At 43.6% G+C, this 14,205-nt stretch overlaps 1 protein-coding gene and 1 long non-coding RNA gene across 5 annotated transcripts in view; one reads left to right on the top strand and one right to left on the bottom strand.

The window, feature by feature from the left end:
- PDZRN3 (PDZ domain containing ring finger 3) overlaps window positions 1–6,304 on the top strand; it is a 240,034-nt gene extending 233,730 nt beyond the window's left edge. For all 4 annotated transcript variants that reach the window (XM_050778554.1, XM_050778556.1, XM_050778557.1 and 1 more), the window contains 3 exons: window positions 704–805; window positions 3,022–3,138; window positions 3,869–6,304. In XM_050778554.1, the coding sequence (XP_050634511.1) occupies window positions 704–805; window positions 3,022–3,138; window positions 3,869–5,434 (1,785 nt within the window). In that variant the 3' untranslated portion in view covers window positions 5,435–6,304. The remainder of the gene's footprint in view (window positions 1–703; window positions 806–3,021; window positions 3,139–3,868) is intronic.
- LOC126947646 (uncharacterized) overlaps window positions 1–14,205 on the bottom strand; it is a 142,008-nt gene that overhangs the window by 76,220 nt on the left and 51,583 nt on the right. The window lies entirely within an intron of this gene.

Genomic DNA, 14,205 nt, shown 5'->3' with positions numbered 1-14,205 from the left:
CTCACTGGTGTAAGGAGGCATGTGGAGGGCTCCACTTCCAATTCAATGGAACCATTGCTGTGTTCCCTAGAGGTGGTGTTCCACCAGGATTAAGACCTCCAGACCAACAGGGGTCAAAGTCACCAGGACATGCAAGCAAAAATCCTGCAAGAGGGTTAATCAAGTGTGATAGTGAGAGTGTCATGCCCACTTGACCCTCTGCCTGGCCTAAAGAAGTTTAAGTGTCAAACTGGGGACACAAAACACCATGTGTAATTCTGTTCCCTTTTCTTAACCTCAGTTTCCATAATGTTCACATCAGACCCACTGCTGCTTTTTCTTCTATATTATCCAATAATGTCTACATATACTCCTGCCGGAATATTATGTCTAATTACTTACATGTTCCCTCTGCACAGCATTATGATTTTTCTCAGTGCTGTCTTCTAGAGGTTCAGCCCCTTCTGTTCACACTCCACACATCAGTCACCTCATGAACTACACTCATGGAGGCTCCTTTGTAGACCAGAGAAACTGCATTGCTCTGAGCAAGACTTTTCCTTCCTAAAATCAGTATTCTTTTCCAGCTACAGGGAAGTTTTATGTTCCAGCTGTGAGTGGGTGACAAATGCAGGTCTGAAATAAAATAGAATGATTTTGCACCATCTAATCATACTATTTGTCTCCCCACTCCCCACCACCCTTTTTTTTTTTTTTTTTTAAGATCAATGGGATAGAGGTGCAGAACCGAGAAGAGGCTGTGGCTCTTCTAACCAGTGAAGAAAATAAAAACTTTTCATTGCTGATTGCAAGGCCTGAACTCCAGGTAAATCGGCTTCCTACAGATGAAACTGGGTCTGTATTTCTAAAATCAAAAGCTCAGGTCCCCAGGCTTGGAAAAGAGCACCTGAGTATTGGCTGTGAACTTGAAGGTGTTTTGTACCCTAGAAATACAATCAAACTTGCTGTGACTTAGAATCCACTTTATGATTTAGCCATGTAAGGTTGGCCAGATACCCACCCTGACATCTATACTACAGGCCCACCAGGTTGGTTAATGCAGGGATCATAGGGAAGGAAAAGGAAACAGAATAGAATGGAAAACACAACTGGAGTCATGACCACTGGAGTCATGACCATCAAGACGTTTGACTTCCCAAGGCCCAACATGTGTTCCAGCCTTGATCTGTGCAGGTTCCATTTACAATAGCAGAGTATGAGGAATTAAAAATTGCTCTTTCAAAATAAAAGAAATATTGAATGATAAATAATAATTAAAACTGATATGACCACCAAATAAGGGCTAGACTCTCCGTGGATCACTTTACACACAGGAGAGCCTTCCCAAGAGATGGAAGTTTCCAGAGGTTCAAAAGTTACCCAGTAAAGCCCCAGAAGGAGGGTGATAAAGCAGGGAGGGGTTCAGGCCCAAGTAATCTGATTCAGAAACCACTGTGTTATAATAACTCCTTCCACAGAAGGAATCATGAACTCTCCCAGGTGGCACTCTTGATCCACTTAGAATGGCTCCAGCAACACATCTAGAGCAGTCCAGTAGTAGATCTCTTTAGGTATGTGTATTACTCCGTTTTCATGCTGCTGATAAAGACATACTCAAGACTGGATAATTTATAAAGAAAAAGAGGTTTCATGGACTCACAGTTCCACATGGTTGGGGAGGCCTCACAATCATGGTGGAAGGCAAAAGGCACGTCTTACGTGGCAGCAGGGAAGAGAGATGAGAACCAAGCAAATGGGATTTCCCCTTATAAAACTAGTAGATTTCATGAGACTTACTCACTACCATGAGAACAGTATGGGGAAAACTGCCCCCATGATTCAGTTATCTCCCACAAGGTCCTTCACACAACATGTGGGAATCATGGGAGTTACAATTCAAGGTAAGATTTGGGTGGGGACAGCCAAACCATATCAGTATGAAACTCAGTTGAAAAAGTAGCCTAGAGACAGTGGAATACAGGGCATCTGATTCTCCACAGATGGAAGCCTCATAAGCTCAAAGGGAACTTCAGCTGTCATCTCACTCACAGTCAGACTTTTTCTTAAAAGTCCAGATAGTAAATGTTTGACCCGGGTGGCTATACCATCTCTGCTAGACTCTGTCACTCTAGTGCGAAAGCAGACATAGACAATTATGTCAGCGAATGGGCATAGTTGTGTTCTCATTAAATTTTTTTTTATTTACAAAAATAGCAGGCTGGATTGAGCCCCATGAGCTATAGAGTGCCAACTTCTGAATAGTTCACTCTTTTTAGGGCAAGGCAGATAAAGGCCTTTTAAAAGTGATATCCAGTCAGGCTCGGTGGCTCACGCCTATAATCCCAGCACTTTGGGAGGCCGAGGCAGGAGGATCACTTGAGGTCAGGATGAGGCCCAGTTGGCCAACATGGTAAAACCCCATCTCTACTAAAAATACCAAAATTAGCTGGGCGTAGTGGTGCATGCCTGTAATCCCAAATCCCAGCTACCCAGGAGGCAGAGGTTGCAGTGAGCCAAGAACATGCCACTGCACTCTAGCCTGGGAGACAGAGCGAGATTCTGTCTCAAAAAAAAAACAAAAAACAAAAAAACCATCATATCCTTGCCCAAGCCAAACAGCTAGTTACTGTATCTACTGTATCAGAAAGAACTCTTTTTCACACTAAAAATCGTTTTTCTATGGGACCTGTTAAACTTGTGTCTGGTCCAGCAAGCAGGGGGAACAGCTAAATCTGACCCTCCTACACAGGTGTCTTACTGCAGTGAAAGTAGCTGAGATGGATGAAAGAGTTTCACCCTGAAAAAAAAAAATCATGGATATTAAAGACTTCCCCAGTTTGTAGTGCAGGGTTGGAGGTCTCTGTAATGTGAGGGTGGGATAGTTTCCTGACTTAACGGCAAATCATTGGGCAGACTGCATTTTGATGACTCTTGGAGGAAGCCCTGGAAATATTTTTCCCCAAGGTAATGTCATTTTTTAAAAAACATAAATGAACATGAAAGGAAACTTCTAAGGCATGTGTTGGCTGCTCTTGCCTGCAGCTGGATGAGGGCTGGATGGACGATGACAGGAACGACTTTCTGGATGACCTGCACATGGACATGCTGGAGGAGCAGCACCACCAGGCCATGCAATTCACAGCTAGCGTGCTTCAGCAGGTAACGCCCACGCACCAGTCCCTGACACTCTGCCCTGCTGAGCTGGAGGAAAGTCTGCTTCCTCCATCCCCCTTTATGGCGCTAAAGACCATCAGAAGCTTATCCACCTGGAAGATAGCAAGAAAACAGCCTCAAGTACTTTTCTATTTGAGCACCAGACCAGTGAAATGCAAGCTGGTACTGTCCCTAGCTAAGCTTTTAAATCTAAGCACCATTGCCAAAGCAAAGCTGACCTTATGATAATTTGTTTGGAAAACATATGCGTCGGCATTGCCATAGATTGGAAAAAGCCATGTTTTCCAAAGTAAAGCAATCCCCTCTGTTTAACCTGAGCTACTTGGAGCTCTCTAGCTCCCTACTATGCTACTACCATTGTCAGAGTCTTAATGAGCCACTTACTGAGTCCTGTATGAGCTAAACAAGGACCTTTATACATCCTACCTGTGTACTGATTGATTTAACAGAATCATTCATTGAGATAAAGCGACTATTATTATCCTCATTTTACAAAACTGAGGACAAGAACAAGAATAAGTGACTTGCCCAGGTAGATATGGGTAAGTGTGGCTAAGGCCCACGCTCTTGACCTGGTCCTACTGTCAGATGCTGCCCCTCGGCCTTAGAAATGTACAGCCTGCCCTATCCAGAAACACTGCAAGGAAAGGTCAAACCTGAGTACCTGCTGCGTAGGCCTCCCTCACTGTGACCCTTTGTTCTTGTTTTTATGCAGAAGAAGCACGAGGAAGACGGTGGGACCACAGATACAGCCACCATCTTGTCCAACCAGCACGAGAAGGACAGCGGTGTGGGGCGGACCGACGAGAGCACCCGCAATGACGAGAGCTCGGAGCAAGAGAACAACGGCGACGATGCCACCGCATCCTCCAACCCGCTGGCGGGGCAGAGGAAGCTAACCTGCAGCCAGGACACCTTGGGCAGTGGCGACCTACCCTTCAGCAACGAGTCCTTCATCTCGGCCGACTGCACGGACGCCGACTACCTGGGGATCCCAGTGGACGAGTGCGAGCGCTTCCGTGAGCTCCTGGAGCTCAAGTGCCAGGTGAAGAGCGCCACTCCTTATGGCTTGTACTACCCTAGCGGCCCCCTGGACGCCGGCAAGAGCGACCCCGAGAGCGTGGACAAGGAGCTGGAGCTGCTGAACGAGGAGCTGCGCAGCATCGAGCTGGAGTGCCTGAGCATCGTGCGCGCCCACAAGATGCAGCAGCTCAAGGAACAGTACCGCGAGTCCTGGATGCTACATAACAGCGGCTTCCGCAACTACAACACCAGCATTGACGTGCGTAGGCACGAGCTCTCGGACATCACCGAGCTCCCGGAGAAATCCGACAAGGACAGCTCGAGCGCCTACAACACGGGCGAGAGCTGCCGCAGTACCCCGCTCACCCTGGAGATCTCCCCCGACAACTCCTTGAGGAGAGCAGCGGAGGGCATCAGCTGCCCGAGCACCGAAGGGGCTGTGGCGACCACGGAAGCCTATGGGCCAGCCCCAAAGAATCTGCTCTCCATCACGGAAGATCCCGAAGTGGGCACCCCTACCTATAGCCCATCCCTGAAGGAGCTGGACCCTAGCCAGCCCCTGGAAAGCAAAGAGCGGAGAGCCAGCGACGGGAGCCGGAGCCCCACGCCCAGCCAGAAGCTGGGCAGCGCCTACCTGCCCACCTACCACCACTCCCCATACAAGCACGCACACATCCCGGCGCACGCCCAGCACTACCAGAGCTACATGCAGCTGATCCAGCAGAAGTCGGCCGTGGAGTACGCGCAGAGCCAGATGAGCCTGGTGAGCATGTGCAAGGACCTGAGCTCCCCCACCCCGTCGGAGCCGCGCATGGAGTGGAAGGTGAAGATTCGCAGCGACGGGACGCGCTACATCACCAAGAGGCCCGTGCGGGACCGCCTGCTGCGGGAGCGCGCCCTGAAGATCCGGGAAGAGCGCAGCGGCATGACCACCGACGACGACGCGGTGAGCGAGATGAAGATGGGGCGCTACTGGAGCAAGGAGGAGAGGAAGCAGCACTTGGTGAAGGCCAAGGAGCAGCGGCGGCGGCGCGAGTTCATGATGCAGAGCAGGTTGGATTGTCTCAAGGAGCAGCAAGCAGCCGACGACAGGAAGGAGATGAACATCCTCGAACTAAGCCACAAAAAGATGATGAAGAAGAGGAATAAAAAAATCTTCGATAACTGGATGACGATCCAGGAACTCTTAACCCACGGCACAAAATCCCCGGACGGCACTAGAGTATACAATTCCTTCCTATCGGTGACTACTGTATAATTTTCACTTCTGCATTATGTACATAAAAGAGACCACTACCACTGGGGTAGAAATTCCTGCCTCGTTCAATGCGGCAAGTTTTTGTATATAAGATAAATACGGTCTTCATGTTTATAGTCCAAATTTGCAGACCCTACAACTCTGGGTGTCATAGGTCTATTTTAAGGGGAGAGAGAGAAAAACACCCTTACTATCTTGGAAGGCAATATTAACAAACAGAGCTTTTTTCAAATAGCAATTGTACTTTTCTACCTGTACCCTTTTACATAAAGTGTTTAAATTTCAGAAAGATCTTTTATTAAGCATACTTTCACAGAATAATTTGTTTAAACTATATTCATATTAAAAAGTTAAACACGCTTTTTTTCCTGCCTAAAAACACAAATACAACTGTCAGTATGTATTTTTAATGGAACCCTGTTTTATAATGTTACGTTACTGAATGTGTTTCATATGCGTGACCGTTAAGATATTATTTAGGTGAAGGTTTCAACTCAAAACCACCCAACCTGGTGGTTAACGATTTAATACACATAACCAAACCGGCAGCATTTAGAGTTGGGATATACATTTAAACATTTTCCTGGTTAAGGTTCCCAAGAGAGTGTAAAGGTTTTAGCAGAAAGCAAAATATCATGCAGCTTTATGGAAGTTTAAAGCATGTTTGCAAATATTGCAGCCCATTGAAAGAATTTGCATGTACAGGAAAGTTGTGGATGGAGATGGTTTGTGGAATTTTAAGTGCTCATTGTAGTAAACTTTTGCTTTGTAGATTTGAAGGTACAGACTTACACAAGCAAGTTCACAAAATCATGATTAGTTACAAACATTAAGTAAAATGAAGTTAAAATAAATTATTATTTTCTATTTCATATGTTTTGATGTGATTCCTCATTTTGCAGTGGTGCCTATAAAATAAAAGCCTTTTGCAGTGTTTGCTTTTTTTCCCTTGGTTGTATTACCTGCTACTTTGGAAGGATTTAAGTATTTTAGACCATCTGATGCCTTCGCATTCAGCCTCATGGATATAAAGCCAAGGTCTAGCAGTGAAGAACACAGGGTCAAATTTACCATACAACCCTGCATTCTGACTGCCTGTCTCACAGAAAGTTTCAGCCTGGCCCAATATCCTATAAACAAGAATAGCTATGAGCAAGTTTATCAGTCAGGGCCATGTTTACAGTGAAATCTCTTTCGTTTATTGCAACCATTACTGCCTGTCAGTAATAACTAACACTCCGGGTGGCTAGATCCAGCTTTCCATTTCTAAGATGCATCTGCAAATCAGGCAATATTTTCATAGAAAAACAGGGGTCACCAAACTGGGTGGGCTTCAAATCTGGTATCTTTCTGACTACTGCAACCACCAGGATCGTAAATAATGAATTTGCTACAAATTGTTTCCTGATTGATTGTAATGTTTACACCAATTTCAGCTGTAATACTGAAAAAAAAGTAAGATAAAGATAGGATTAGGATGGTGTCATTTTTATTTGCCATGATGCCATACATCTGGTTTACTGTCTGATCCAAATGGAATTTGGATTGAAATGACCAGGTGTGTTAGGCATTTCAGACATATATTCCTCTCACAGACCCTGCTCCAACCACAGTCCCTCCTTTGGGGCCAGAATCTTGAGACTAATTAGTAGTCACTCTTGTAATAAACCAACTTAATGAAAATAAAACACTGCAATACTTATTCCTCATTATTAAGATGTCTGTTCATTACCTCTTCCAGAACCAGGCATTGTTATGATAATTACATCTGCTGCATTACTCTAATCAGCCCTCCAAGGTGAAATTTTTGCAAGAAGTGTACTATTAGGGCCTCGGTTTCCTGATACTCTCCGTTTTAACTTTCCACAAAATCGGATCCTTACCTCCTCCCAGGAGAAGCTCCCCTTTCCCAGTCCTGTCACCTCATACCCTGTCTTCCTAGTTAATGTTTCACAGCGAACAATCATCAGTCAAATGAATTATAAATTGCTGCAAAGCATATATCAGCATATGAGTTTACATGGGGAAATAGCTTTCCTCCCCTTGTGTGTTCTCACTGAAGGCCAGAGGGGGCTACATGGCCACAGGAACAGCTTTAGCCTAAACAGTCAAGCACAGGGTTTGGTTTGTTTTTGTTTTTGTTTTTGTTTTTTGAGACCGAATCTCACTCGTCGCCCAGGCTGAGAGTTCAGTGGCGCGATCTAGGCTCACTGCAAGCTCCGCCTCCTGGGTTCACGCCATTCTCCTGCCTCAGCCTCCCGAGTAGCTGGGACTACAGGCGACCACCACCACACCCGGCTAATTTTTTGTATTTTTAGTGGAGACGGGGTTTCACCATGTTAGCCAGGATGGGCTCGATCTCCTGACCTCGTGATCCGCCCATCTCGGCCTCCCAAAGTGCTGGGATTACAGGTGTGAGCCACCACACCCAGCCAAGCACAGGGGTTTCTAACCAGGGCTCCCCATGTGTCTCTGGATTTGGGGCTCAGCTCCTGCACTTATGAAAAAGTAGAGGGAAATAATAGGATGCATTCAAATCCAATTCTAAATCCTTTGATTTCAACTTATTTTTAAATCACTTTATCATCTAGATATACTTAGTCATAACATTCTGTGTAATATGAGGCTTCCCAAATCTAATTTAACCAATTAACTTCTAAAAGAAATTGGAAGAGATCTTAGAAATCATCACTTTATCAATGAACAGGGCACTCAGGGAGGCAAAGAAATGCAGTGCAGCTCATTCATAACCAAACTGGGATTTGAACTCAAAACCCAACACCTGGTTCCACAATTCTTAGCACCCCATACTCTGGAGAATCACCCTCATGTGCATGGTTAACATTAAATCCTGTGCCCTCGACCAAAAAACAAATGCATTTCACCAGTGGATGCCCCAGAGTGAACATAAGAGGAATATGAATCTGCCATTTCTTCAACAAGTATGAGCTCCAAGTGCCTCACAGTGCATTTCTTAGCTGGCGGTCGGGATGAAAATTTTCCTGGGTAATAGTGATGAGACAATTTCTAGCTTCCGTTCTCACTAATGTAAAGCCCCAGCTTCTGTGTAAACAGAACATCCACTATAACAGGCCTTTCTACCACCCTGGCTGCATGTACTTTACTTCTTGGGCCCATTGAAGGATCTGATGGAAGCTATAGATTCTATTTGCAGAAAATTAAAAAGTGCATATAATTGAAGACTTCACATACCCCCAAAGTCCATTCACAGATCCCCTCAAAGCATGCAAGAACCCCAAGTTTAGAATAACCAAATTTGATAGCTTTACAGGTTTTTTATTTCTCAGACTTTTATTTCAGCTGCATCTTACGCACACTATTTGATTTGAATGCCTACTTTTCATATCAAGGACTAGTTTTCTTCCTATTAGAACTATACTGTTTAACACAAAATTTAGCAAATCACTAGTACCTATAACTAGTACCTATACTCTTCCAGTCATTGTGCAGTTTTTCTGACACCTACATAAATTGAGGAACGATGAATACAGATTTCTGATTCTCCATAGCAGCCACCCCACTGGTTGGATGACTCAGGTTTAAACTAATTCTAAAATACAAAGCGAAGGAAATGAGAATGTATTGACCATCTGAGCTGCACTGCCTAATACCCGTAGCCACTAGCCACATCTGGCCATTAAGCAGTTAAAATGTGGTTAGTCCAAATTGAAATGTTCTGAGAAAATGGATTTCAATGACTTTGTATTTAAAAATGAAAACTATTTTGATAATTTTTATGTAGAAATCATATGTTGCATATGTTGGATTGAATAAAATGCATAGTTATCACTAATTTAACCTGTTTTAACTGTTTAATGTAAATGCTAGAAGATTTTTAATTACATATGTGGCTTGCGTTATGCTTCTATTGGGCAGCACAGATACAGAAAATATCGGGCAAGTACATGCTAAACCCTTGCCCTCATCATCTCGCTAAATCCTTGGGGCAGTTCCATGAAGCAGATGCTTCATCAATAGTTAAGACTCAGATTAAAAACTTTGCCCAGACAAGTGTAAAGATGTGATTTGAACTGGCATCTACCTAATACCAAACCCTTTACCTGTGCATCCATCTCCTCCTAAGAAGCAATTCAAAGTATGTTCAGTTTAGGTTAATATTTGTAACATATTCATAATCACAAAGAAATTACTTCAAAGTAGCAAGCATTTCACTCAGTTCCCTTTGAGTTCTAAATTGCAGAATATTCTAACTCTCTCGGCAAGAACACATGACAATGAATAAATATCTAGGAATGTGGGGGCACAAGCTAAGTTTTTCATCTTTTAAATGGAAACAGGAGATCCCAAATAGCAAAAATCATAAATATGATGAGGTGGGATTATACATCGCCTAAGGAATACTAGTTGGAGAACTAATTAAGACTATAAACTGAAATATGAAAATTAACCAAGTAATTATCCACTTGTAGCCTTCAGAAGTAGGTTACAGGTTACTTGTTAGGAACATTGCCCAAAACCAAGGAAGCAAACAATTCTGCCACAAGCAATTGAGACTCCCACTTTTATTTCTGTTTCTTGGTTTTAAGTATTTTAGGATTTCTGTGGAGCATCAAGTAATTAAAATCACTAAAACTGAGATAAGATACAAGAATTCTCCTGGCAAATGCTGTAGTCTTCAGTTTTGATTAAATGTGAATTCCCTAAAGCAGTTATAAAACAAAGTGTAGTTCTCTGAGTTTCATTCAAATGGGGTTTTTCTGCTTAAATGGTTCATTTTCTTTAGCTTCCAGTTGCCACTAATCCTGAAAGGGCACAGTCCACAGGGACATGTGGTTTGCCTATAATGTGGTTTTGCCTTTCAATGGCAGAATGCTGACCTCCGTGCACTCAGCATCTTTTTAAAATGAAAAACGGGGAATTAATGATCCCTCCTTCACTGGGGCTATTGCAAATTTAAACTTGCTCACCAATTAGTAAGTCTCGCTAAAATCCTCAAAAGCCAAAGGAAACTCCCTAAACCTCATCAGAGTCTCTCAAAAATATACTAGGAAGTAATTAAATTGTGTTTTTAGTTCTCTTTGGAGAACTACACGTCTCCCAGACATTGTGGGTTTGACTTAGCAGTTTCAGCTCTGTAGAATTATGACAACCTTATGCATCCAGGAGCCATGTCAGAAACCAGCACGGATTCCTTCATCCACTAGTTACTATGTGCATACTCAATCTAGAGCCATGGGGAGGTCTCTGGAGCTCATGGTCCAGTGAGAAAGAAAACAGTAATCCAGCCATCACACAAATACTTACAAACATCACACAACTACGCACTCAACAAGATTAGAGTAAGGGTCAGATAGGAGAGCCAGCGCCACAGATTTCAGAGAGGGTCTCCCTTAAAAAGTTATGGTTGATCTGAGAGTCAATAGATGAATGTGAGTTAACTAGAAAGGTAGTTAAATACAGAAAATAGCACGTACAAAGGTCCTGAAGTGAGAGAGATTTGGCCTATTTGAAACAAACAAAAAAAGGCAGGTGTGACTTGAGCTCAAAAACAATGGAAAAAGAATAGAGAGAATTGAGCGTGTAAAGACAGGCAGTTAGGAAGGAATGACACTGTCTACTTGACCATAAATACCTATTCATTATGGCCAACCTTTATTGAGCACCTAATATGTGCCAGAAACTGCTAAGTCTTTTACGTGTGCTAACTCCCTGAACCATAAGTAGACTACCTGATGGGTGGCACTGTTCTTATTTTGTGAATAAGGAAATAAAGAAGGCTTAGAAAAGCAACCAGCTGGTGCATGGTTGAGGGGAAAAGTGAAGCCATCTCTCTCTGACCCCACTGAATCACTGGGCTGCAAGTAGCAACTCCACGACAGGCACTATGGAAAAGGCTCATATATTTCAGCAGATACCTAATATCTGGAGACCTTTGATGACTATTTTGTGCCCCGCCTTTTTCTGCTCAGGACTAAATCTGCTTATAACCCTGTTACTTCCCATTTTTATGCCACAGCAGACAAAAACTTAACATGCTTTGTCAATCCACTTCTGCAAAGTCAACCACCTTGACCACTAGATAGAACATATTTCCCAATCCAGGGCTCCATTTTCCATCATCCACCAGGAAACACACAGGAGCTTAGGAAGAGAGCTTCCTTTCCCTTCCTTACCAGCTGCAGTCTTTACCACCAGTTCTCACCACCACCCCGGAGAAGTACCTGATCTGATGAGATAGTCCCACTGAATGCATAATGAAGAAGGCAATTTAAGTGGTTTGAGGACCACAGCTTCTCTGATTACCCACCCCCCTGAAACACCTGTCCTGAATTGTACCTTGCTGTGTAAATTAATGTGGGTGATTCCACATTGAAGAGCAAGATTCTGCAACCCCTGCTGCCACCCAATCAGATCTTCCTTCCATAAATGATCGCCAAAGCATTGTAAGCAGAGCCACAAGGTTTCACAGGCACTAAACAGCCACCTTTATAAAGAAGTTTCCGGCCAGGCGCGGTGGCTCAAGCCTGTAATCCCAGCACTTTGGGAGGCCGAGGCGGGCGGATCACGAGGTCAGGAGATCGAGACCATCCTGGCTAACACGGTGAAACCCCATCTCTACTAAAAATACAAAAAGAAATTAGCCGGGCGTGGTGGCGGGCGCCTGTAGTCCCAGCTACTCGGGAGGCTGAGGTGGGAGAATGGCGTAAACCCGGGAGGCGGAGCTTGCAGTGAGCTGAGATGGCGCCACTGCACTCTAGCCTGGGCGACAGAGCGAGACTGTCTCAAAAATAAATAAATAAATAAAATAAAATAAAAAAATAAAGAAGTTTCCCAGTGCCCATGAACTGGAGGCACAGATAACACACAGGGGCTAAATGAATTCCTAATTATAATTTAAGCTTTGCCATTTTCTGAGAAGCAGAGGGTTTAAGACATAGAATGTGGGTTTTATACATGCTTAACAGTTACCAAGAACAAACAAAATCGGCCTGTTGGGTTTCAGAGGAGAGGCTTATGGACAAAGGGGATTGAGGTTTGACCGAAAAATGAGAATCTAAGTACCACTTTCAGTATGACCTGTGTCTTTGGAAGTTGCCGGTTTAAACTGGGCCTTGTCACAAATATTTATGGACTTTGTTACCTTAAGAACATGGGCACATGCACTCTGGATTCCCAGTCACCAATATTTCATGTGGCACTTTTTTGGGAAGGCTTATCAAATATAAACCAATATATATGCCATTGTAAATATATATATATAATACCAATATATACCAATTTTTTAAACTGGCTGCTAAACTTCTGGCTCTTTTTGAGCCAGTCTTTACAGGAATGAGACATGTTCTACTTCTAGTCCATCAACTCTCCTGCTTTTTCCTCCTCCTGACCAGGGACACTTCTGTAATACTAAGATATCATGACGTTTCCCTTATGAACAACAGGTACAATCTATAAAACAGGCTTGGAGTATATTCCTTCATTCAGCAACAAGCATAATTCCAAAAGAAGTATGTATATTGGGGCCCGGCATGGTGGCTCACACCTGTAATCCCAGAACTTTGGGAGGCCAAGGCAGGTGGATCACCTGAGGTCAGTTCAAGAGCAGCCTGACCAACGTGATGAAACCTCATCTCTACTAAAAATACAAAAATTAGCCCGGTGTGGTGGTGGGCTCCTGTAATCCTAGCTACTTAGGAGGCTGAGGCAGGAGAATTGCTTGAACCTGGGAGGCGGAGGCTGCAGTGAGCCGAGATTGCACCACTGTGCTCCAGCCTGGGCAACAAGAGGGAAACGTTACCTCAAAAAAAAAAAAAAAAAAAAAAAAAAAAAGAGTATGTACATTGGTACATAGTTTTGCATTTAGAAACAAAGCCAAATATTTAACAGTTTTTGTTTTGTTTTGTTTTGTTTTGTTTGAGACGGAGCGAGAATCTCGCTCCGTCGCCCAGGCTGGAGTGCAGTGGCGCAATATCGGCTCACTGCAAGCTCTACCTCCCAGGTTCACGCCATTCTCCTGCCTCAGCCTCCCGAGTAGCTGGGACTATAGGTGCCTGCCACCACGCGCAGCTAATTTTTTTGTATTTTTTAATGGAGACAGGGTTTCACTGTGTTAGCCAGGATGGTCTCGATCTCCTGACCTTGTGATCCGCCCGCCTCGGCCTCCCAAAGTGCTGGGATTACAGGCACAAGCCACCAAGCCTGGCCTAATGGTGTTTTCAAAAACACACAAGAGCTCAGTGATACCTCAGCCTGAACAAAAAGTCCTGCAAGTATGATGGATCCGCCACCAAACCCAATCAGCATATTCACAATCTTACTATACAGTGAGCATGCGTTTCAACTAATGCTTTGGGAAATGTCAGTAGTCAGAACACCAAAGCAATCAACCAGCAATTCATAGTATACCAAAATGCTTCCTTGTTATTTATTTTTGACACAGGGACTCTTTTAAAACTCCAGAGAAAGCTACAAAGAATGCACACAATTTTTCATATACTTGGGAGGGATTTATAGAACCAATGTGCCGTCTTAAGCAAAGACATGATAAATGTTGACTTGATCTCCTATCCCAAAAGGCATCATTCATTTTCATGGCGTTAGATTTTGCAATGGATTCTTAGATAAGACACCAAAAGCATAAGCAATGAAAGAAAAAAATGGATAAATTAGACTTTATCAAAATTAAAAACTTTAATGCCCCAAAGGACTCTACTAGGAAAATGAAAAAACAACCTACAGAAGGGCAAATATGTGAAAATCATATATCTGATAAGGGTCTAGTATCCAGA

The sequence above is a fragment of the Macaca thibetana genome, chromosome 2 (assembly GCF_024542745.1).
Source record: "Macaca thibetana thibetana isolate TM-01 chromosome 2, ASM2454274v1, whole genome shotgun sequence".
Lineage (NCBI taxonomy): Eukaryota > Metazoa > Chordata > Mammalia > Primates > Cercopithecidae > Macaca > Macaca thibetana.
This window is presented reverse-complemented; position numbering and strand designations above follow the sequence as displayed.